Source organism: Drosophila yakuba, chromosome X (genome assembly GCF_016746365.2).
Source record: "Drosophila yakuba strain Tai18E2 chromosome X, Prin_Dyak_Tai18E2_2.1, whole genome shotgun sequence".
Lineage (NCBI taxonomy): Eukaryota > Metazoa > Arthropoda > Insecta > Diptera > Drosophilidae > Drosophila > Drosophila yakuba.
Window position 1 is genome coordinate 19861022 of NC_052526.2, and position 24524 is coordinate 19885545.

At 45.3% G+C, this 24524-nt stretch overlaps 4 protein-coding genes and 1 long non-coding RNA gene across 6 annotated transcripts; 3 read left to right on the plus strand and 2 right to left on the minus strand.

The window, feature by feature from the left end:
* Positions 1 to 9512: 9512 nt before the first annotated feature.
* On the minus strand, positions 9513 to 24349 carry LOC6526048 (nuclear RNA export factor 1). 2 transcript variants are annotated; one of them, XM_002101829.4, is made up of 10 exons: positions 23717 to 24349; positions 23488 to 23648; positions 23329 to 23421; positions 13437 to 13958; positions 13257 to 13366; positions 11537 to 11573; positions 11095 to 11324; positions 10858 to 11029; positions 10290 to 10786; positions 9513 to 10225 (listed from the first exon to the last, which is right to left on the minus strand). In XM_002101829.4, exons 1-10 carry the CDS (start codon positions 23829 to 23831, stop codon positions 10126 to 10128), a joined length of 2037 nt encoding a protein of 678 aa, XP_002101865.1. In that variant the 5' UTR covers positions 23832 to 24349; the 3' UTR covers positions 9513 to 10125. The 2 variants fall into 2 exon arrangements, with proteins under 2 accessions (XP_002101865.1, XP_015046612.1); XM_015191126.3 differs by having other exon boundaries at positions 23329 to 23424.
* LOC120321535 lies at positions 13309 to 13487 on the plus strand. Its single transcript, XR_005561177.1, has 2 exons — positions 13309 to 13399; positions 13456 to 13487. It is a non-coding gene; the product is annotated as an uncharacterized LOC120321535 (long non-coding RNA).
* On the plus strand, positions 15985 to 16805 carry LOC6526049. Its single transcript, XM_002101830.4, has 2 exons — positions 15985 to 16324; positions 16385 to 16805. The coding sequence occupies exons 1-2, from the start codon at positions 16256 to 16258 to the stop codon at positions 16523 to 16525; spliced, it is 210 nt and encodes a 69-aa protein (XP_002101866.1). The 5' UTR covers positions 15985 to 16255; the 3' UTR covers positions 16526 to 16805.
* On the plus strand, positions 19316 to 20078 carry LOC6526050. The gene has a single exon (XM_002101831.4). It carries the CDS (start codon positions 19377 to 19379, stop codon positions 19812 to 19814), a length of 438 nt encoding a protein of 145 aa, XP_002101867.1. The 5' UTR covers positions 19316 to 19376; the 3' UTR covers positions 19815 to 20078.
* On the minus strand, positions 19811 to 23316 carry LOC26536383 (putative sodium-dependent multivitamin transporter). Its single transcript, XM_015191127.3, has one exon. It carries the CDS (start codon positions 22049 to 22051, stop codon positions 20234 to 20236), a length of 1818 nt encoding a protein of 605 aa, XP_015046613.1. The 5' UTR covers positions 22052 to 23316; the 3' UTR covers positions 19811 to 20233.
* Positions 24350 to 24524: the final 175 nt, after the last annotated feature.

Here is a 24524-nt window from a genome sequence, read left to right on the forward strand (position 1 = left end):
ACGTTACATATTTTTATAACTGATCCCTCAACCTGAGAAGTGTTTTATATACAAAGATGATTAAGATGCATATATGTTTTATAAGTTAGAAAGATAGGGCGAAATAAAACCAATGTTCATCTTATAAAATGTTCATGTCCATTCTGATTTAGTGAACGAATTTCTGTTGATCTGTTCTGTTTCACCTAGTGATCACTGTGCCAGCTGTTAGACCTGTACTTTGCACTGCTGTTGCCGCTGCAAAAGGTTTTCCCGACCGAAAAAGGGAAAAACATCCAAAAACGCAACGGATAAACGAATATTTTCCATCTGATTGGTTTGGACCGGCTGGCTGTTGGCAGCGCAGTCGACGCTGACGCTGACGCTGCCGTTGACGACGACGACGACGACGACGACGACGCAGCGGCGACGGGGGTGAGTGTAAACTGTGTGAAAAGCGAAAACCCATTGTAGCAATCGGAAAACTCAGGGAAAACACTCTGAAAACAAGGGTGGCCCGGGCAGAGACGCCAGCGTTTTTCACGCTCTCTCTTCGCTCTTCGCTCTTCTACTTCCACTTTTCTCTCTACTCCTCTCTACTTCTCTCCTCTTCGCTCTCCTCCTTTTCTCTCCCTTTTAGCGCCGTGTCTGTTTTGTCTACTGGCTCGTGAAAATGTCAGGAAAATTCAAACTGCCACAGCTGCTTGACAAAAGGCAAGACTACAATTTTGAGAAACGAGGAAAACAAGAAAACGGAAAATGTCTTTCGGGAAAGTGTGGACTCGTTTCCACTCACGATTGCCACTTGTGAGGGAAGTTATTGGCATTTGTAAATTGCAATTATGCATGGCTGCAAATGTATCATTAATTTTGGCTTATAATAAAGTTATAAAGTATATTTGCTTTTTACCAATACTATTGTTTAGATTTTAGATATTAAATTGTGGCGCATTTAGACTCCAAAAAGTATGCAATGAATTTTACGACACGCGCTGCTAGTTTATAGCAAATGGTTTATATATAGGTTTCTTATGTAGGATCTGTATATAGCTCAACTAGATACAAAGTGTCCCAAATGATCTCAACGCATGCTCATCAAAATAGTTTATTCCAGCTATTAAAGCAAATTGTAACAATAACAAGTATCAAATTGTTATGATAGTGTTATAAAAGATACATTTGATTGCATATATGTATGGTACTTGATACCTCGGCTGAATTTTCCAACTAGACTGGCGGCTATGAAGCTGAAGCTAGCACGAATGTGGAAAAGTCTGCAGCTCACAATCGTGTTTCGATCTAAGACAACCCCTCCTCCCCTCTCCCGTCGTCGCCCTCTCTCGCTGACCTTGCTGGCATCGACATGTCTACTTCCTGCTCTCCTACATTTTCCTCTTTTCCCGTTCCTCTTTGCCGCTGCTTCCACGTTCTTCAGCTAAATCTGATGCGCACCCCAGAGCAGCAACAAAAATAAAATATATATGTACATAAGTATGTACATACATATACATATATCCGACTGTTACCAACCCAACTCAGCCCACACACACACACACACACACACAAAAGCCATACCCTATCGCACGCACACACACACACAAACTGGTTGCGTCCCGTTTTCGAATTTCGAGCGAAACTTGCGTAGTTTTTCAACCCCAAAATACGGGACAAGGACAAGGTCGAGGATGTGGCCCTACGCCCCTGGCCATGGGTGCACAGTGGGAGTGGTTCTTGTGGGTAGCCCACACTGCACTGCCCCCATCCAAGCTCCAACTGCTGGGCTCCAACTTTACGCTTCAACTGGATATTACTGATTGTAGAAGTGCGGAGAGTGGAGAACTTCTCTAAGACACTACTCTTCTATATCTATAAGATAGCTTTCCTGCTAAGATACAGTAATCCAATAGATGGTTCATCCAAGGACTTAGGATCTACATATGTACATTGTGGTATTCGCGTGTGGATCCTGAAGGATCCATTTACTGGCGAAAGAGTTCCATTGTTGAGATATATCTCTGATGGAAGACTTGAAGAATTCTTTCAAACGTGTTCAATGCGTTGATGGAATACTTTAGTGGGCATTTTCAGGAGGCATTTTCAGGAGGCATTTTCAGGAGGCATTTTCAGGAGGCTGTTGAACCCCCGAAAACTCCGTAATTTGTTTGCCACCACCGCTGCTGCTGCTGAATGTGCTGTGTGGTTGAGATGATGCGTTGCTGCGTTACTGAGTTACTGCGTTACTGCGTTACTGAGTTACTGCGTTCCTGAGTTACTGCGTCTGCCAGGAATGTTTACAGCCGGCTGGCTGGTCGTGCGTTCTGAACTCTCAGTCTGGGCTCTAGCTCTAGCCTAGTCCAAAGTGGACGAGGGTACGAGTTGGGTGGCGTTAGCACTAATGGTAAAGGGAAGGGCATGGGATGTGAAGGGAAGGGAAGGGAAGGGAAGGGAAGAGGGAAAGCCACCACCCACCCCTGAGGCAACTGCGACGCACTTTTGTGTGTGCGTCCTGTGCGTTGCCATGCTGCGATTTCCATTTCCATTTCCATTTCGATTTGGGATGGCTGGGATCGTATTCTCGCTTAGATTCTATGGCATAGCACGCTGCTTAAGTGTCGCGACTATTAGATACCCATTACGCACGAGAATGAAAGTTTGAGATTGAGCTAAGCAAGCAGCAAGTTGATGAGATTTTTACCTATTTAAAAAAAAACTTTAAATACTTATGAAAAAAATGCATTTAAATTTGTTTATATTGATATAAATCATGCTGAATTACATGAAATTATTTTTATGAGTGCGTTGGAAGGGGATGGCTTGGCATGGAATGGAATGGAATGGAATGGAATGGGTGGGGGACCGTTCCATTCCGCTGTCGCCCAGCTTTTTGGTGGTGGTGTCCCGTTACGCGCTTGCCACTCTTGCCGTCTCTGTTGCACCCACGCCACCCGTCGAGGATCGAATTGAGCTGCGTTACCCCCCTCCCCCTTACTTTCTTCCCGCTCCTTTGACTTCGCCCCTTGCCTTATTTACTTTTTTATTATTATTATTTCATTAGATTGCAACCCTCGTGTGTCTCGCTATCCTGGTATCTCCCCCCCCTCCCCCTCCCCCTTCCCTCTAGCACGTTGTTGTTGTAATCGTCCCATCGTGGAACAAGGACGCGTGGTAGTGGGGGCGGGGGTGTGGGGTGGTGGAAGGTTGTAAGTCAGTGCGCACTTTTGAAATCTTAACGGAACTCGCCTGTTTATGGCGTCCAATGGCAGATTTCGACTGGCGCTGACGTCATCGCAATTGAAGTGGATAAACTTATGGATGAAAATAATTCGGCTTCCGTGTTTTTGGCCTTTTTTTTTCGCTTCTGCTCTTTTGCCAATTTTGCGACTCTAGTTCTGCGTTGATATGAACTCGTTAATAAAGCATTTTCTTGGCTTTCCCCTTGCGATCCACTTAAAAGCTAAGTTGTATAAAAAAATACCCATGGACATGGGTACAGTCGCGGTATCGATGGCTTTCTTCTGGCATTCTTCTGCAGTTGCTCCCTTCTTCTGTTACTGTTACTCGCGATGTGCTTCTTTTTCTTTTTCTTTTTCTTCTTCTTCTTGTTCTTCTTCTTCTGCTGGTGCGATGACCTCAATGCGTTTTTAATAAGTTCTGGCTGACACGGAGACTTGCATTCGGTACGCGGCTGATTTGATGATGGCAATCTCACGGCAGGACCTGCCACAGCCGCCCCACTTCTTGCACATTTGTGGCAAAGAAAGCGCGTGCGGCATGCAACGTGCATCCTGCGAGCGAAAGTGCTTGGCTGTCGCGCGTTGGCACACTCTCCCTTGGGGATTTTTCGGGACCAAGGATCGCGGACGAAAGACTGTGGACTCGGGTCCCAGGACTCAGGAACCAGGACACAGGACACAGGACACAGGACATTTCATACATACACACATACTCGCATACATATATGGACAAACGTATGGAGTTTACAGAAGACCCTATCATCGGCAATCGGCGATCCTTGATCTCGTCGCCAGCTGCACCTGCTTGTTGGTTTTGCGGCTCACTCCACTTTCGCGACTGGCCATTTCTCACTCGCTTGTTGGCCAACTCGGCTAACGGTTCCCGTTGCCTGTTAACGGTATTGCACCTGGGAGAGCAGCCAAAAAATAAACAATAACATCAATTAAAAAACCAAGTGTTGCCACGCATAGATGCTGTCCTTTCCCCTTCCCCCTTCCCCCTTCTTTTCCCAGCCTTCTTTTCACGATCCGCGCAATCTTGACTCTCGCTCATAATTATCATATCAAGGGACAACACAGCGATAACGGCAACACGCGGGCACCGAGCATAAGGGATTGCATTTCAGTCGCGTGGCAATGGCAACCCTCCAGCCATGCATGCAACTGCCACGTTGCATCGTTGCATCTCTGCCTTGCTGCAGCCTCCTCTTGTGTCTTCCCCACCCGTGTGCTCATGTGCCTCTTCTGCATCTTGATCGCGCAGAGGAATTAGCATATGCATAACTGGAACAAAAAGGGGATATTTTAATTATTATGTTAAGCAGCAAAAGCAGCAAAGTAAATAATAATAGTAAGTAAGTAGTTTACAAGCGGTTACACTTTAATCTTAAATCATACGTACCCAATGCTAGACAAGTTGGAGATGTAACTAAATAGTTTCTAGTAAGTTTACCTTTTATTTTTATTTACTTATTTATATAGAGCTAAGTTACAAAGTTAATTTATAGCTTAACTTAAAGCTATAGCAAAGTGTACCTTTTAGTTTGTATGGACTGAAGAATTCGCGTTTTTCTCCTTTCGTTGTGGCACTTCAATGCTCAGTCCTTTAATTTGAGATGGTTTTAGTTGAGATCTCATGGTTTGAGCAATACGCTGCGTTATTTTTCCAAGTGTGTATCTCTGCACACAGAGATCTGCTGGATCTGCTGTGCAATCCGATCTGTGTCGGTGTCTCCCAGCTCGCCAGTTTGCCAGTTTGCCAGTTTGCCAGTTTCCCAGTTTGCCATTTAAGCAGTCTTTTGGATGCTCCTTTGGCATCCTCGCTCCTTTTTGCATACGAGTGGGGCACCCAAGTGTCTTAATCAGCGCTTAATGTGTTGTGATTGCGTAATCGAGAGGAGGGCAGCTGGCCGGCAGCTTCTTTCGCTTTACCTGTGGCAGGGGCACGCGTCATTGGTTCGCCAACTCACCTGCCGCCACCTGAGTAGCAAACATAACCGAGAGTCGCCCCAAAAGCAAAATGAAAATGAAAATGTAAATGAAACAAAAAAATGAAGCAATTATGCACGCATCCACAATCGCAAAGCTGAGACTGCACTTTTGAATGACTGAATGGAGGGATGTAAGAATGCAAGAGGGGTCTAAAAAGGCGTAGTTCGATAATGTTGTCAGCTCAATTACAAGCTATTGATGGCCGCGCTGTTCACAGAAACGAGCGGCGGAAAACGGCAACGGCAACGGCAACGGCAAGAAGAAATTAATACATAAAATTTCATAATGCAGCAGTGCACACAGAGAATGAGTAAATATTGCCCAAGTCCAGGTATTAAATTGCCAATGAGTGGTGGACCCAAAAAAAAACACAAAAATGGGGCATGAACCGGAGGCGATACCACTGGTGGTACCTCGGGCATCCCGTTGGGCGATAATGCTCGGAATGGAAGTGGCAAGCTGGAACTAAGCCAACAGAGCATTAAGGAACGACCCGATAATGTCCCAATTAATGTGGATACACTGGACGGGAACCGGGAACTTGGACAATGTCCCAAATTAAGAGCGGATGCGTTAATTACTTTCCCCATTTTCCAATAATCGAATAATCCATTTGCCTGTGAATGGCCAAATTTGTGGTTTTAAAATGTGGCAGCAATAATATTTATGCAGCGGCTACATTGCAACATTGCAAGCTGAAAATGATCTTTTCACTAATTATTTAGCTCATTTGGTCTCATAATAATAGTCAAGAAAGCTTACTTTTTTAATAATAAAACGAATAGTTTGCCTTTAATGTTTTGAAACTCATTGTTTAACAACATATGCCAAGTCATTAAAGGCAATGCATGCTTATTAATGTGCCTGGTTGAAGTCCAGACATGTCCCCATTCTTCCCCATTTCTTTTGCCCTGCTATCTGGCACCATCAATCTTGGGCAGGACGATCAGGATCAGGTTGGCCTGATCCTGGAGATGGAAGGTGTCAGCGGCGGATTGCATACGCTGCCTGGTTATTATCGTTTATAAACTAAATAGCAGCCCGCAATAACCATAATAAGCAGTCGAAAATTGAATAGCCAAGGGAGACCAGGACGACCAGGACGACATCTGCATCCAGGATTCGGGCCACCCAGGCATCGAGGAACGAGGATACGCAGGACACACAGGAGACTACTCGTTGGCGACGCTTAGCCTCATTAACGCCGCGAATTAACGGGCATTTAGCCGGCGAACAAAATGCACACAAAATGCACCGAAATGCGAACGAACGAACACCCAGGAAGTCTGGTTGCCCTAAAAAGGGGGAGGCAGGATCACGAGGAATTAATAAGGATAAGGCGATGGCGAAGGACTCCCGGTTGCATGTCTGGCGGCCATAAAAATTCATATTTAAAATGCATAACAATGAGTGCCGCACGCGAAGCTTTAACGGCGCACAGGATCGTTAGGATCAGATCGGCTCGAATGGAATGGAATGGAATATACTTGTGCAGGGGAAGATCAGAGGAATTGGGAATTGGGATCAAGGATCGCGTGGCGGCGACTGGCACCCACATATACTCTCGTGTGTTTGTGTGGCAAGCGGGGTTGCTGGCTGCACACTGCACTGCACTGCACCACCTTTAGTTTACATTTATTTTCTCCGCTTTTTACTTATTTTTTTGTTGTATTCTTTGTGTGTGTTTTGTGTGTGTTTTTTGGCCACACAACAAAGGACGAAGGATGGCGGCGAAATTAAGCTGGAATTTTGAGTGGCACGAGCCACGTCGATCTTTGCGATCCTCGCGATCCTGCACTGCACTGCTTATCCTTAATTTCGCTGGCCCGGCTGTCGTCCTGCGACTCCTCGCGCCCCCCTCTCCCCTCTCCTCACCCCCCCGCTCGTCCTTCCTTTTGGGACAGGTGCAAACAACGCGTTCTTTTCTTTTTTTTTTTTTTTTGTTCGGCTGTGTTGGTTTTTCGGCTCGGCTCTGTCCCCCCAAAAAAAAAGTCGCTGCCGAGTGTCCCGAGAGTGTCCTTACCCCTTGATCCTTGAGCACACAAAGCACACAAACACACACACACACGTACACACACACACACACACTCAGCCACACACAGGCGCTGCATTAATTCGCTTCTTTATTTTTTTTGGTAATTGCCGAAAATGTTCCGAGTGAACGAGCGAATCCTCGTGCCCACACACCCTATCCTGCGAATGTCCTGCGAATGTGCTGCCGTGTCCTGATCCAGCGTCAGCCGGATTAGCCGACCCCCTCCAGCCAGCCAGATCCTTTGCGCTCGATTGCGATTGCGATTGCGATTTCACGTTTCTCTCATTTTTTTTGAACAGTTTCAGCAGCCGTGCGATCATTGACTTTTGTCAGGCAACGAAAATATGCACCGGGTGTCCTGCGGCAGAGTCCTTAATGCCCATTTTTCCCATTTTGCCCAATTTCAAGGGGTTGACAGTCTCGGAATTGATTTTGGCAACTTTACAACTTGCATTTTATATCCCACAGCAAAGCACGCTGCTCAAATATGAAGTTTTATAACCTAATTGATTTAAATACTTTTCAGCCTGCCATTTGTCATCACTGCGATATTAAACAAAATTAAGTGAATCGTTAACAAAGAAAACAGTAACAAACGTATGCTATTTCTTGAAAAGAGAAGAGTTTACTTAAAAATATTGTATTGTGCGGCAGGCAGCTGAAGATTGGAACTAGCTGAACTTGATTGACCATTTTGGGCGCCATTCGAGATCCGCGACAGATGCTGGGCTGGGCATCCTGGACAGCTCCTCGTTGCCCCGCTCCATTTACCACTCCACACATTCTGGGCTAATTTTGAATGACAAAAGGTTGTAGCTAGATTCCGTGTCCATTGTGTGGACCACAAGAGTGGGCCAGCTGTCCATTGGCTTGCCATGGGCTTTCACTTGGGATGCTGGGCGCCCGCCACTTCTCACGCTGCCCACTGACCAGTACCAGTGGTCGCCACCAATGGCAACCAGTTGCTGACCAATTGTTGAGTACCGGACAGCTGTGGCCCTGTGGCCCAAAAAACCGAGGAGCGCCGACACCGCAGACAAAGCAAATCCGGCTCTGTGTGTGGAAAGCTGTGAAACTAGAAAAGCTTTTTGTTATTCGACTCCTTTATTGTCCCAGCCCCGTCACTCGCTCTCAAAGGCGTTCGCACAATGGGCCTAGGTCCTGGTCCTCGTCCTGGTCCTCGTCCGTGTCCTTGTCCTGGTACTGGTACTGGTACTGGGCCCTATTCCCAGACACTTTCGGCATTTGGGCGCTGTCTCGTCTCAGCGGGAATGATGACAATGCGCCTAAAGAGCTGCTCCCAGGCGCCCCGAACTGGTTACCATTAATGAAGTAGGCTAGATAAAAGAAGCTCGACTTCCCAGATTAGGCCCATTGAAATAGGCTTTGACCCTCAAAGTCTTTTTATTATTTAAATTATATTATATGTCTTATTGCCAGTAGCAGAATATCAACGGTGTTCTAGCCGGAATTCAACTTAATAATATTGAATTTTATAATATGATTTAATCAAAAAGATATTTCATATTATTTCTTACTAGTATCACTAGTATTACTTTATTACTATAAAGTTAGAAAAAGTATAGCTTATTATTGAAAATTTTTAAAGTAACAATAATAAAAAATCGTACTTATCAGTTTTTTTATAAAATAATATAATTTCAATAATTTAAGTTTTATTTACACGACCAGAGCGCCATCTAGCGTCTGGATATATTTGACACGATATTTACATAGTTTATTAGCGACACCTAGCGGTAGTTTCAGGGTCAGTTTTCTGTTGGCGACACCTAGCGGTAAAAACTGCGTTTGTGTTTGACACGCTATTTACATAGTTTATTAGCGACACCTCGCGGTAGTTTCAGGGTCAGTTTTCTGCTGGCGACACCTAGCTTAGGTATTCGAAATTCGAATTTCTCGAGATAAAGTTAAAACTCTCTTTATTCATAAGAAATAATCCAAATCTGTAATTCATATTTGTGAGTTAAAATTTATTTAGTTTCATTGTTCATATTGAACTTATTTGCAGAATAACAAATAGTAAAGTAAAACGCAGCTTTCTTCTTCGATTCAGTTGAATTTATTTATGATTTTACATTTAAGCCTTAATGTATATAATTCCTATATACCGCACACTTAAATTCAATCGAACTTACGGCTAAGCGTGAATTGTGAATCTTATCATTTTTGCTATTAAGGAGGTTAAGGTAATGTTGGTTTCCGAGTTGTTAGAAAATTTATACAGTGGTCATTGTTGTTACTCGTCCAAGATCTCTATTAGCAAAGTGTTTCTTTTATTCGATGGTTTTTGTGTACAAAAGTTACAGCTAATCGAGGATCTGGGAAAGCGGGAGGTTATAGAATAATTGGCGCGACTACGACATGCACTACGACTAACGCCTTGGTTTGGCTATCGTCGTATATGTTTAAATAATAATTGGGTTTCTTTCGATTTGACAACATTGTTGTATTAAGACTCTTATGGTGTGCACGTGTTGTGTGTGTGTGTTTGGGGATGCTTAGAAGTCTAAAACAACTCTAAATTCTATAGGGCAACCGTTCGCAGACTCGTCCTGGCTTCAAAATGTAAACCATGTAAACGGGTCTGCGAGCGGAACTTAAAGCGAGTTAAAAATACCTATCAAAGGACTGTGACCGTTGTGGCACATTGTCCGCAGTGCTGGGATAACCAACGCTACTGCTCGCATGTGCGCACAACTCCGCAGCTTATTATAATATAGAGGCGAGTCTAGGAAAAAAATTAAAAGGTAATTACAATAAGAAAACAACTAAACGACACATTCGAATCTGTGTATGTGGCACTTGGCTCTGTCCTTCGGAAACGGAAGCGGGAGCAGCAACTCCTCGTGGTCAACCGTCTAGGATTTACTTGACAAAAGCCTCGGGCGGTATTTTGTTTTCCTTGAACAGTTGCTCAAACACAAAGGCGGCATGGTTGTAGTCCCAATTTGTTTCCTCAAGGCATCTGTTAAGTGGAGAGATGGGTTAACTTATGGATCGAGAGATATGGATTAACACGTGGATCTTACTTGCGACTCCAGATCACATTCATTTGGCTTTGCGCGCTCATGGCTTGGATCATTTGCATTTTGGTGTTCTCATCCTGGGCGCCAGGTGCCACTGCTGTTGCTGATATGGCGGCACTGCCGCTGTTTACCGGTGCGGTGGCCGCCAGCGGATCTCCTGGTAGTATAGCCACCGGTCCAGTTGCCACGCCCACCGTATTCAGTCGTCCCTGCAGACCCGCCGCTGTCCCGGCTTGCGGACTGGCCACCGCAGTGGAAGTGGAGGGCATAGCACCGGGAGCCGGCTGGTGCTGCGATCGCTTGAACTCTCGCACCTGTTCCTGCGAAGCGTTTGTGATGAAGATCGTCTCGTTGCGGATACAAAAGCCAGTATTCTGGGGCACCACCACGTAGGTGCGGGCGAAGTGACGCAGGTCATACAATTGCATGGAGGCGGGATTGCTGGCCTCGCCGTTCAGCTCCTTGAACAAACCCGTCACGGTGAACACCATCATCGAAGTCTGGATGAACAACATGGATGAGATGAATTTAGCTTAAGCTCAATGGAGTTTTGAATCGTTTGAATGCTTACATTGTAGATGGTCAGATCGACGGTGAAGGTGCGACGCTCGTGCTGCGTCCTTGGCCATTCATCCAATGTGGAAACACAGGCCAGGCGTCCGTACCTCAAGTGCCGGGTGCGAATCTCTTCGCCGTTTACCAAGCGCCGCAGATTGCGATTGAACTTCCAGAAGCTGTTCAACCTGGTCGACGATCGATGAAGGCGATTAATGGGTGGTATTTATTAAATATCTATTACAATGCTCACCTGCCCGCCTGACTGGCCGAAGGCATCGATATGGAGAGCATCGCGTTCTCATGGTAAGCATCTAGCAGAGATTGCCGATTGTCCGAGTCAAAGATGCGGAAGTACTGGTCCAGGAACTGGCGCACCACCTCGGCGCCAGCGACGTCGCACAGATAGGAGGCCTTCGTTTCGAGAAGTCGTCCCTGCTCGGATAGATCAAATGTGACCTGCGGCGCCAGGGTCTCTCCGTCCTATATGGGATTTAATTTGTTTATGATCTTGCGATTACCTAGCTGTGTATGGGAATTGGTGAGCCGATTTATCGATAAGGAGATTCCAAACCTTAGATCCAAAGTACAACAACGTATACAATGTATACAAACAATGGAACTTGTGTATGATTCATAGGGAATTCCCATCGTTTTGCTAACATAAGGGGAATCTATGGTTGCTTTGAACTTACCAACTTTACCAGTTTGGGGAACTTGCGGCGTACTTCGCTGTAAATAGTGGATATTCGGCCGTAGTTTTGTTGGCATTAGCAGGGTGGCGATGATAGATATGCGAGTTAAATAGCGAGAAATAATAATTAAATGGGGGGTTTTTTTTTGGGTATTTGTGGGTGCTGTATGCGCTGCAGAAGTTGCGGATTAGCCAGTGACCAGGTTGTGACTCCTCCACCTCCACCCCACGTGGCATATGTCTTTGATCTGCATATAGCTTTACCGTTACTCGACCTGCTCACTCACACAAATTGGCGGAGCTTTGATCAGCTGAAGAGGCAGAGGCACTGGGTGCTTGGCCATTATTGTGGTGCCTTCAATGGATGGATGTGCAAAGTGCAGCGGAAAGATGCGATTGAGCAGTGCATTGTGCCTGGGCATCTTTTTTTTATGGAGCATCTCTTTTTATTTCTATTTTTTTTTTATACATTTTTTCTTTCCTTTTTTAAATATTTTTTTGTTACATTCTTTTTTTTTTTTGTTTTTTTTTTTTGTAGTGGCCCGAAGCAAAAAGTGGCTTCTCAAGCTGACTGCGCTGTGTGTGACGTCAGTTCGTCTCGTCATGTTCAAACACGTCGCATCCGCAGGCGGCTCATGCGCCCAACAAAGCCGCACAAACTAATTGCAATCGGCTGGCAACACAACGCGGCGGCCGCTGGCGCCAGCAGAAAGTCGCAAGTTCGCACGTGAGTCTTGTCTTGTCTTGTCTTGTCAGTGTTGTTGTCGTTGTTGTGTCCTTGGTCTTGGCTGTTGTTTTCTGCTCCTGCTGGACGCTGCGCACCCACTCTGCCTCCTCCTTCGCCTCCTCTTCTTGGCAACCACCGCAAAATCAACAAGCGGCAACACAGCAATGCAACACAACGGCGCGCACAGGGCACGCAGCTTTGAATGAACGCTGCTGCGTTTTGCGCATGCGTGCGTGCGCTGGCGTGGAGTGGCTACATGCGTGCGCCCGTGTGTGTTGTAGCGGGGTGCGCGGTGGGTGGGTTTGGTGGATCACTTGTTATCCGTAATAAAATTCTATATTTCATCATGTGATTGCTATTGGTGTTTGGCCAACGTTGTTGCTACTGCTGTTGCTTCGCTGTGGGACTGCTGCATGTCCGCCTGCTCAAGTGGAAGTGCGCACGGTGCCGGTGTGTGTTTGGTATGTCAAAAGTACAGTTGCGTTCTTAGTTCAGCGTTGCCACATCGTCGTACGTTTCGTGCACTTGGCTTGGGCTCTACTGTACTTATTTTTTCTTGTCATTCCTTTTTTTCTTTTCTTTTTTTTTTTTTGGTTAAAATTAACTCTTTTTCTTTTATTTTTTATAATTTTTTTTTTCTTTGCTCTGCCCAATTTCCATTCCGCTGCTTACGATCTGTCCTGGCTATAAGACAGCTGATAGGGAAAATGTTCCCAAAATGCTTTTGCCTACTCAGCTGCATTTGACTTTGGCTGAAGGCCATACAAGCTGGCAATTGCCGGCAGGAGAGGAAGTTCCACCTGATCACACAATCCACAATTGTGCAGCGCATTCGCTTCAAAGAAAAGCAATGGAGACAACAGAACAATGGAAATATGGTAATCCTAATTCCTCTGTAACTCCCGACGCGGCAAATCCCACGTCGAATATGCATATATGCGGGGCAGCATCCTCTAGAAAGGTTAAAAGATCAACCAATCACACCATAGTATACCTGATAAAGTGCTGGGTATCCTTGTAGCGGGAACGGCAGGGATTGTTCTTTAAAACGAGTTCCAGGATCGACAGGTTGCGAAACACAACCAGATGGGCCAAAGATGGTATCTGGAAAAAGGTCAGATCAAGTTATTGAAAAAGGTAAAAATCTCTCTCATTTATAAAAATCAACACTAACCTTGTTATCACCCAAATAGAGAATCTTGAGGTTCGGTATGCGTTTCTCCACGCCCTTAAACGCCTCCATGCTGGACATGGAGTTGTCATTCAGGTTAATGGCCTCCAAGTCGGGTATATTGTCGCAGATAATGTCAATGGCGGCGCTCATCACGTTCTGCCGGAAGAGTGGGCAGAAAATCGTCTTGAGATCTGGATCGGTATGAAACCGGGATAGATCCAGCGCCTTGGTTTGCACATTGTAACGCTTGGCCATGGTGACCTTCATCTTCTCCTTGAAGTTATCATCGATGGCCACCAGTGGTATGCCGCTGCGTACGCGTGGCATCAGCCGATAGCCATCTGGCAGATGGGCATGTCTGCCCAGATGTTGAATGCGTTCGGCCACCTCATAGTCGTCCGTGAAGAAGATGACGCAGTTCCGCTCCGCTCGCCAATATTGCGGAATGAAGACATGTGGCGACATCGCCGCCAAAAGGGCACGCAACAGTGTCTCCTTTTCGTATATCTGGGCGTTTTGTAACTGCAAAAAAACAAACGAAAACAAAAAATCAGAATAAGAAAAACCATTAGGCGTCTTCTGTCAATTATATAAACTCATGTGGCGCACAGATAGCAGAGCAGAGCAGAGCAGCGACCGGAATTATCTCATCGGCCAACTCATGAACTGTTTTGCCAGTGCCAGTGCTCCATATTTCGTGTTGGTTCAGCGATAGATCACCCAATGGGTTGGGTGTGTAAAAGGCAGAGATATCACAAAAAAGTCTAAAAATAAGAAACAGCACGTACACGTCTCTGTAGGAACATGCCGTAATATTGAACTTTCTCCAGTTATCTCACTGGAGATCTTTGCAACTTGAGTAATATCCCGCCTAAAGCTCTTTCTACTAACTATGTAATATATACTATAAATTTGTATATTATTACTCTACCTAGGGATAATTTTGTAGATATTAACATTTATTCCTTGCTTAGACACATAACTTCTTTAGTATGGTAGTTGACTTTGTTTATTTGTCAAATTGAAAACATTTACAATGAGTTAAGCGATTTGCATGCCATTCATTTGCATTAACCAATACGTGGAGCTCGTCACCTAATTACAACTTTTTTGTGTGTGTGCAGCAGTCTAATCATTGAAACCTTCAGTGATTTAATTACGAGCACTTATCCGGATATGGTGAGTGTGAGTGGAACGGAGTAACCACTTCCTCTGACACCAAAGCGAAGGTCAGAGATCGGGGGAGCGATAGGCAATATCGGTCACTTGGCTATTATTATTTTGTCGATGGCTATCTAATCGGACTGAGTGCATCCAGGCACATATACACATATGAGCCAATGATGGCTATGTGTGTACTGTGTGCACAGAGAATCACTGGAATCCATCAGTGGTAGGTAATTCAATTTATAGGATCACTTCGAGTACAGTCGACAAAGATGGGGGGCCATATGCGTATAATGATCGTGTGAATGATCGCCATGCTCCCAGCTCATAGCTCCCAGCTCATAGCTCCCAGCTCCCACTCCATCCCGATCCCGATGCCCCAACCAACACACTCGACCCCATTTATATCAACGGTATCACCATATCAAGCAGATAAGTCCGGGAACAGTCACAGCAACAGCACATCTACTAGCCCACTCATTCATTGCGCATTAATGCGATAAATTTATTTATTACGGGCATTAGCTGTATATTATTTGTATATTTTAGCTCTCCACCTGCGTTCCATTGGGCTCCTCGATATGGTTAACCCTAGCTTTCCATTGACTGAAACATGCAAACATAAACCCCCTCGTGATATCGCATTTGAAAATGACAAATTGTAGTGTTTTATTAATTTACAGCCGTTGTCTTTTCGAAATTTCCCACAAAAAATTGGTGTGTCATAGGCGCTTTAAATAAAGTTTGGTGTTAACTGCAAAGCTATTTATGCTTTTCGGTCTAACGTCGCTAATTAGTTGAAAGCCCCATATTAGGGGACGCAATTTAATCGATAAATGGCCCATTTGGTTTATTTTATTTACTACGCTGATTTGCCAATGTGTCGTACTAAGATCAAAGATCATTAAAGTTCCATCCCTCTTATGGAAGGACTTGTACTTAAACTTGTTAAAGTTTGAGTCTATGAATAGTGCCTCAAAATAGGACAGACAACTTGGGCAGCCTTGAGTTCAAACGCCGCACCTGCTCGATAGGCAAATGGAGCTGTTAAGGCGACAAGGTCAGAGGTTCCCATTTGGAAATAAAGCTGATGACTGTATTTTGGAGGGAATCAGATCACATCGGATGGGGACACTCTCGGGAACTACGAGTTTCGCCAGGGGCGTTGTGGTGGATGGGTGGGTGTTTGAATGGGTGTATGGAATGTGAATGGTTTGTTTGTACAGCTCACAGGCATACATGGGTGCTATACATATGCTTATTGTATTCAACACAATACAGTATACACCAAAAGCGAGTACTGACTGTCTGTCTGTCTGTTTGTCTGGTTGAGACATATTTCTAGAATTGATATGGAGCTATATAGCTATATGACAAGCCAACTCCGGCGTCGCAGTCGCAGTCACAGTCACAGCTGGCGGCGCAGCTTGGATTGGGTTGGGCCTTCGGTACGTTCGTTTGGCTAACAAGTGAACAGCACACCGAACACCGAACACCGAACACCGTACACCGGCATTCGCATTCGCTGACAGACGTGCGCCGATGAAGCAGCAGCAACAAGTTACTGCTCCCTGGACAGCGATATAAACAGCAAAAGGCATCCCCAACGGCATTCATAGCATACTATATATACATACGCTTCAAACCAAAGAATGGGAGGCTGTTGCTCAAAGGATTTGGATGACAAACGCTCCTGGAGTCCCGAGGAGACCAAGAATGGCGTACGACACGCAAATATTCCACATAATATCCATATCAAATGACTAACATTTCGTTTGCAGAGCACCACATCGACCATCATTGCCCAGCCGCTGGATGAGGTGGGCTCCACCGGTGTATTCACATTAACACGCACCACCACCAGCACCACGCGGCAGGAGAAGACGGTGACCACCACCAACGAGGAGCGGGAGCAGGATTAGCTGCCAACGGATTATGATGAAAGCCAAAAACCTTCTTTCTTTTTTTTTTACACCTTTTTGTTGAAACGAATTCAATGCCAATGTGTGCGTGAGTGTGTGCGTGAGTCTGCTGTGAGTGTGTGAATACTAATAAATAAAATAAAATAAAATAAAAAGAAATGTACATACGAACAATGTGAATATGAATATGAATATGCATCAAGTTAAGCTGTTAACAAGTAATAATTAATTGTTATGTGCCTGAAACTCGATTTCGTAATAAAATTGTTGAATCGCTAAATACTGCACTTTGCTTTGAATTATCGGCAAAAAGAATAAACAGAAAACAGAAAAAATGGGTTCTCATCTAAATCAAAGTGGCTTCGATTCAGGAAATCATCAATCACTTTTTTTTTTGCATTCCATGGGATTATTTCATTATCAACAACCTGGAAGCTGTGCATCTATAACTTTAAAACTATCACTAGATAGCATTAATGTGCTGATTTTGCTTTCATTATTTTCCTGTTTTTTAATTTGATTGATCGATTGTGAGTGATTTTACATACAAAATAATAACATCTCTAACAACTTCTTCAATTTCACATGCATATGCTAGTTTTTTTTTAATTGGCGAACAATTTACATGATTTCTACACAGGTGCGAGTTCGAGACTCACCGCTGCTCCATGAACTTTTAATGAATAACTATCAATACTTGATTAATCGAACATGCATTTGTTTCACACTCGAAATCATAGTTAGAAATAGAAGTACTTTACGTTTCTGCGATCGAAATTCTCAGTGGAAAGCAGATTCACCCACCCGATATCTACTGTACAAGTGTGGGATAGCAGATGGGAAAGGGGGGATGGGGGGATGGGCGGATAGGAGCAGGTTGGAATCGGCGGAATCTGCCAGTTCAGCTGGCGAGCGATAAGGGGAACGATCCAACGCATTATTGGTCGATGACATCAGGAGATGCACACAAAAGAGCACCAAGCGAATGCTTTCAAGTGCTTTCAAGTGGACTGGCTGCTATTGGGTGGGTGCTTCTGGCTTTGGTATTACCCCCCATAGCTCGTGGTGGAGCTATCCTATCCAGTGAGTCAGTTCTGTTTGGACACAAGAACACAACACGGTTATCAACGGTATTCACATATGGCCAAAATGACTAACTACTAACAAAGCGGGCACGTGTTTGCAGTCTAATAGAAAATAACAACGATCAGTCAGTCAGTGGAATGTTTTGGCCATTCCATTCGCACGTATGTACATTCATTTTATATATACTATATATAGTAGCATAGGTGACATACATACACATGCCATTGATGTGAATCCATTGGCAAAATGCAAATAAGACTGGCAATTGCGATTTTCCATTTAGAATTAACATTTATCAATAATACTTCGACAGTTCGTTCGTTACATGCCACTTGACAATCTCGACTTGTTTTCAGTCTCCACCATTGTCACTCTAGAACGTCGTTACGTGTACTTGTCAATGCGTTATAATTCAACGCATATAATAGAGCGATATATTTAAAAATAATAATAATAATAATAAGTACCTTTGTTGACATTGAATCAGCGTGCAGTGCAAGCGAAACTATGCTAAGGAATTTGTTTATTAAAGAGCTTTTCCCAACGCCTGAAGGCAGGCAAAGTAATTGAAAAAAAGCCAATTGCCGATAATAATGTAGAACTGTAGACAAGGTAAAGACTCACTTTCCATTGTCTAAAGCATTTCACTTCGAGCTGTATGCTTCGAAGATAAAGCAAAAGGTATATGAGCAAATAAATCACTTGTTGCTAAAACTGATAAATAGTCACAATCATCAATATTTCGCACAATCAAACGGAGTTCTTGGGCTAATTGGTTCCTTGAAAAAGAAAAGAAAACATTGCGAACGATTAACCCATATCTAGAGCTGAATCATTGAAAACTCTAGACCATTACAACTCGTTCAATTGGTTATGAAAAAGAGCAGATAAGATTAGGCCAAACAAACATGCAGCAAATGGAAGACGGCACAAACTGCGCAGATAAATTGAATTGGAGGCGGACAGTAAATATAAAAAAAAAACGTAGTTCACGAAAAACAAAATAAAAAACGACAAAATACAAAATACGGAATACAAAAGGCACAGACAATTAAAGAACATATGTACCAGACCCCTAACGAGAGGGGTCGATGTATAGTGTGCTATATGGTATATGGTATATGCTATGTGCTGCATATGCAGATAAAATAATTTAACCGACCCTACACACTGACTTTTCAATCAAAAGGCAGCCCCCCAAACGACAGTGCTGCGCTTCGTTTTTAGCGGAAAAATCAAATGGAAATTGAAACAGTATGGCTAAATAATAAATATTCCTTTAAACCCAATAAATATGGATAGCTAATGAAAATATAGATTTCTGAAAAGCTACACTTTAGCAAACTCAAAACGGCAGCTACTTTATGAATGAATATAGAAGAGAGCTTTCAAAATTGTATGCATTTGTTTTCTGCAAACTTATAAACTAGAGATTTTTTTGTGGAATAATTTACAATATATATTAAGAGTTTATAACATTTGAAAAGCCAAGGAATATAATTCCGGGCGTACTTTTAGTTCATGGACTGCAGCAACCAAAAAGTAGCCAAATGTTGGAAGAAAGCGAACGTCTTGGCCCGCCAGCACTGCCACACGGGGCGTTCGCGTTCGTCGGGTGAGCGATAGGAAGGCGAGCCAATGAGCGAGCGGGCTGGAAGGCAGACAGAAATTGGAGCGCACCCCGAGAGTCCAGGCCACGATCGATCGACATGCGAGACGGGCAGCAGCAGTGCCACAGCAAAGCTACTCGCAGTCGGACGCAAGCATGAAACCCATGGGGGGCAACAGCACAACGGTCAGCTTCCTGGTGATCCTCGGCCTGGTTAGCCTGGTGAGCCTGGCCAGCTCACTGCCCATGACACCCGAACAGGAGCTGAAGGATGTGCAGGAGCCGTTGGGTCAGCAGCAGCAGCAACAACAGCAACAGCGCATGGTGAAGAGCGAAGCGGAGTCAGAGTTCGTTGGAAGAATTGCGCCACGCAATGAGCACAATCCGGAGGAGGAACAGGAATACGATGCCGTCACATTGGTGGAGGAGTTGGAGGCCGCCGGAGTGAAGCTAGCCGATCGACGGGATCTGCGCAAGCTCACCTATACGGAGCTGGCCCGCCTACTGGCCCTGTGGCATCTGTCCCAGAATCGCAATGTGTACAATGCCAAAGGACCGGAGGAGCAGCCCAATCAGGCCATCGATGCGCGTTAATTTATTAGCTTAATGAGTAAGCTCTCAGTTTATTTAAAGCCAAAGTTCACTTAATATATATTGTGTGTGACAAGTGTAGAAGGCTAGTACGCTCTTCGGCTAACGAAGTGGGATGACCCATGCAGATATACTATGGCAACTATATGATATTCTCTAACCAGACTTGCGTTAGAACATTGTAACTTCAAAAACCACTTCTTCAAATGATAGTGTGTGCCCCATTTAGAGTCGTATAAGATTGCAAATAAACTAAACCGTAGTGTACAGCAAAGTAGTTATCTCTTGGAGTGATGGGTCGTATAACCAACATTTGATACACTGATGCTGACTCAGCTGAATGCCAGCACCAAGATAAGGTAGACACAGCAAGGGTATGGAGTAACTATGATCAAAAAATAAACTATAAATGTAATGCTCAGCTACGCCACTGCCTTGTGTTTCTCCCACTCGATCTCGTCCAGCCGAGGAGGCGACGTAGCAGTCTCTGTCGTGATGCCGCCAATCTCCGAACTGGTGCCGGTGACCACCAAGAGAGGCATCTGTCGCCGTTGCAAGCGTTTGGCTATTGGGGGCACAAAGAGATCGTGCTTGATTAGCGTGCAGTCCGCATCCTGGTAGATGCGTCGATTGTTATCCCATTTCAGCAGGGCAAACAGCCAGGACAGCAGCCAACCGCCAAAGAAGGTAATCACGAAGCCCAGGGCAGCGTACCACATGTAGCTGATCCTGTACAGGTAAAAGTAATGCTGCTCTTCCTCGGCCACCGCTGTTGCAGCCTTGAGAAAAATGTCGCGGGCAAAACTCCTGTCCACCGGACAACCAGCCGTGGACATATCCAAGCTAACCAGTGGTGGCTTTGGCTGCCCGAATCCAATCCAAAAGCAGAACGCCAGCGATATGAGCAGCCCTCCAATGGCACCCTTCTCATTCGCCTTCGTCACGTACATGCCCAGCGTGAAGAGGCCCAGCAGAGGGCCACCAATGATGCCGAAGATTGACAGTGCCGCCTGCAGTAGTCCACCAATCGAGCCCGCCATGAATGCCATCCCAATGCAGAGGGCTCCGAAGAACAGCGACAACAGCTTGGAGTACCACAAGGTCTGGCGATCGCTGAGCGTGCGTTTGGCGCAGCAGCTGACCAAGGGCTTGAGGTAATCCTCCAGGGTGACGGCCGCCAGTGAGCTGATTATCGAGCTAATCGTGGAGAGACTGGCACAAAAGATTCCCGAAACGAAGAGGCCAGCCAAGCCGGTGTACTCGCCCATTGTGTCCACGACGAAGAGCGGCATCACCTGATCGCGGGAGTTGACACGTCCCTCCAGCAGCGGATCGCAGTCGCGGTAGTACCAGTAGATGCACAGACCGGAGAAGCAGGTGCTCAGGCTAAGCAGGCAAAGAATGGGCAGGCACCACCACAGGGCCGCTCGAGCAGCACTTAAACTCCTCACCGCCATCAGGCGCTGGACCTGCGTTTGATTAACTCCATAGATGGCCAGGTAGGTGGCACTGCCGCCCAAAATCTGGGTGAACCATGTGTGTCGTTCCGTGGGATCCACACTAAAGTTGGTCAGATTGATGCGTCCGTTCTCCTGCGCCACGCGCCATATCACCTCCAAGCTGCCCGCCTTCACCCAGGCACAGATGATCACGCTAAAGACAGCGGCAAACATGAGAAGCGACTGATAGATGTCGGTGATGAGTACGGCCTTCATTCCGCCAAGTGTCGCGTAGAAGGTGCACACGACTCCCACAATTACGATGGAGAAGACCTGGTTCAGTCCAGTCACAGCTTCCAGGGCCAGAGCCGGTGCATAGACCACAATGCCCATGTACAGAACCATCTGGAGGGTGAAACTCAGCGATGCGGCCAATCGGGTGGCATAGCCAAACCTCAGTTCCAGATACTCGTACACACTGGCCGTTTTGAGGCGATAGAAGACTGGAATGATGAGGTAGGCGGCCACCGGCGTGGACAACACATACGACAGGTTGATCAGAACGAACATGGTGCCGTACTGATAGTTCTCCATGGATACGCCCAATATGGTGACGGCGGACATGAAGCTGGCCATCAGGCTAAAGGCCACGGGGGTCACGTTCATGGAGCGATCCGCCAGAAGGTATTCGGTGGTGGTGCTCTGCTTGCCGCCCACGAAACGGTAGTAGATGCCAATGGCCACGGAGATGACCAGCACTACGGCCAGGATCGCGTAGTCCCAGGCGCCCAAGGTAGCCATTGCAGATGACGGGTTCAATGGGGGCACGTGTTAAGCTGGTTTCCCCGACGGAAAACCTAATCGCACATTTAATCACTCCTAACTGATAAGTTGCCCCTCTAATCGGGCCTCTTGAGATTCAGCTAAATAAATATTCTATGGGACGTCGGACGTTGAAACACGTCTTCACCGTCTGCCGGCCGTCGATGAAATAAAGGCCCAAACGGAATGAAACCGCAAGCTTTTGTTGGTGAGCCAGCATTGGGGCATTTTACTATGGCATTTACGACCCCGTCGAGAGATAGCGACCTGTTGTGTTGCACCACGTGCGGCTGGATAGGCTGGCGAACCAGGCGAAGGATAACGCAACCGCAGGCACCAAAAGCCCTTTTAAATGGGAAACCATTAAGGTGAGGGTCATCCCAACTGCCGAACTACCAAAGGCTCGGCAGTGCAGTGCACTGGCTCATGCGGACGAACACTTGTGGCTGGCACTGTGGCCAACTGAGTTTAGCCATCCATAAATATTTATTTGCCCGCTCGTCGGCTTGCAATTGTAATTGTTGTACCCCGATTGTCGTTAGCTGTGTAGAGCAACTACACCCCCCTCCGGACCAACTTTTGCTTGTTTGCTTTACGATTTTTACGAGTGAAATTAATTAATAAACACAAAGAGCACAGGCGGGAAGTCGGCAGTGGAGCAATGGAGCAATGGAGCACTGGAGCAGTGTACAAATAAACAAATAAGCCTCAACATTTCATGTTTACAAGAAAGTTGCAACTTATGCGATTCTTGCCGGATGTTTTGCTCTCTCAAAGCGACCTTTTTGTCAATAGCAAAATAAGCAACAGACAAATCACATGATTTCCATGGAGACCAAAAATAGTTCTATGGCTGCCGTCGTAAATCTGGTATCTATATGGACCAGTCTAAAGTTTGTAGTTCTCTTTAGTGGCGGGAAATTAGTGAAGCACTGGATCAGCGTACACATTTTATGTTTATGTGGTTTGTAAGTTACCATAGACGATGGTTAGTAAGTCTGGGGTTTTTATGTGACTTCAGTAATTGACATACATAAAACTACCTTGAACATATACTTTGCAGTCGATTGATTTGTAAATGACGGGCATAATAAATCTGGCATGTATATGGATCATGGATCTTAAGTGATTTCTAATTGTCGCTGGAGGACTAAAAACGACCTTTAACTTGGTAACAAAACTAGTATCAAATCACATGATATTGGTCTAGACCATTGCTGCGCTGATATCTATATGACATAGTTGTCCAAACTCACCGTGACTTGGTACCAGCCAAAGCTGTTGGGCATCAGTTTGCCGAACTTGCCGCGCGGAATGGGCGATCCCCGACGTCGGGAGGTGGGTCTATCCTGCTGAAATTACATATAACATTAGACCTTTGCATTTGGATAAATGTGATAAAAAGTGGTGGGCACCTTGACGGTCGTGGTCATGTCACTCATGTCATCATCCTCGTCCCATCGACGCAAATCTTCGGGTCTCAGCTTGATGTCCTTTTTGTTATGTGGAAATTGGGAGGGCTTGAAGCTGACGCGTCGCTTGTTGCGATCCTTGCGTCGCTGGCGATCCTCCACTTCTAAAGGAATATAAAATTATGGGTTACTGGAAAGGTTATTTCATTTTGTTGCACATCCATGTACTGACCATCAAAATCCTCGAGAGCGGCGTAACGTCCGCCGCCATTGCCGACGTTGTTATTGTACCGCTGGCCACCGCCGCCGCCTCCGCCGCCTCCGCCGCCTCCGCCGCGCTTGGGCATCCTTATAATTTTTGCTCCAAAATTAATGCAACAACAAGAAATGCGAGCTTCAGCACGTTTTTCACTGCGTGCGTGTGTGTGCTGTTGTTGTTGTTGCTATTGCGAAAACTGTGTTGCGGGCAAAAAACTGTAAGCGATGTATTTTTGCGCAAAAAATGCTTCACGCACTAAGTGCCGCCAACTTCTGGAATAATTTCCTCGACTTTGTGCACCTATTTGCAAACACTTTGAACTATTTTGCTGCTGTTTTTTGGCAAATTTCAACTGTCAAATTACAACGCAATTTTGTGAAATTTAATTTACTTATATAGTGACGAGCGATCTTCTTTCGATAGCTACTGGCCGATGGTTTGTACAAACTGGATGGATGATAGCTGGATTTTCAGGGTCTGTGGTTCGCGGAAAACGGTTTGCTTTCGTCGAAAACGGGAACGCAAAGAAAATAAACAGGTAATATGCAGCGGGCGAAGGATTCTTGCTTGGTGTTGTTTTCGTTTCCTCAATTTCGGAAAGGTCTATCGATGATGGCGTGCCAACTATCGCAATGGTCGTGATCAGTGATGACAATCTAGCGCAAAGCATTGCGATGACCTAAGTGAGTTTTGGCTATTTTTGGTTTTAAAGATATTCTCTTTAAGACACACCGTTATTTTATTGGATCGTCTGTTTTTTGGATTTGAAAATCTTTACTCC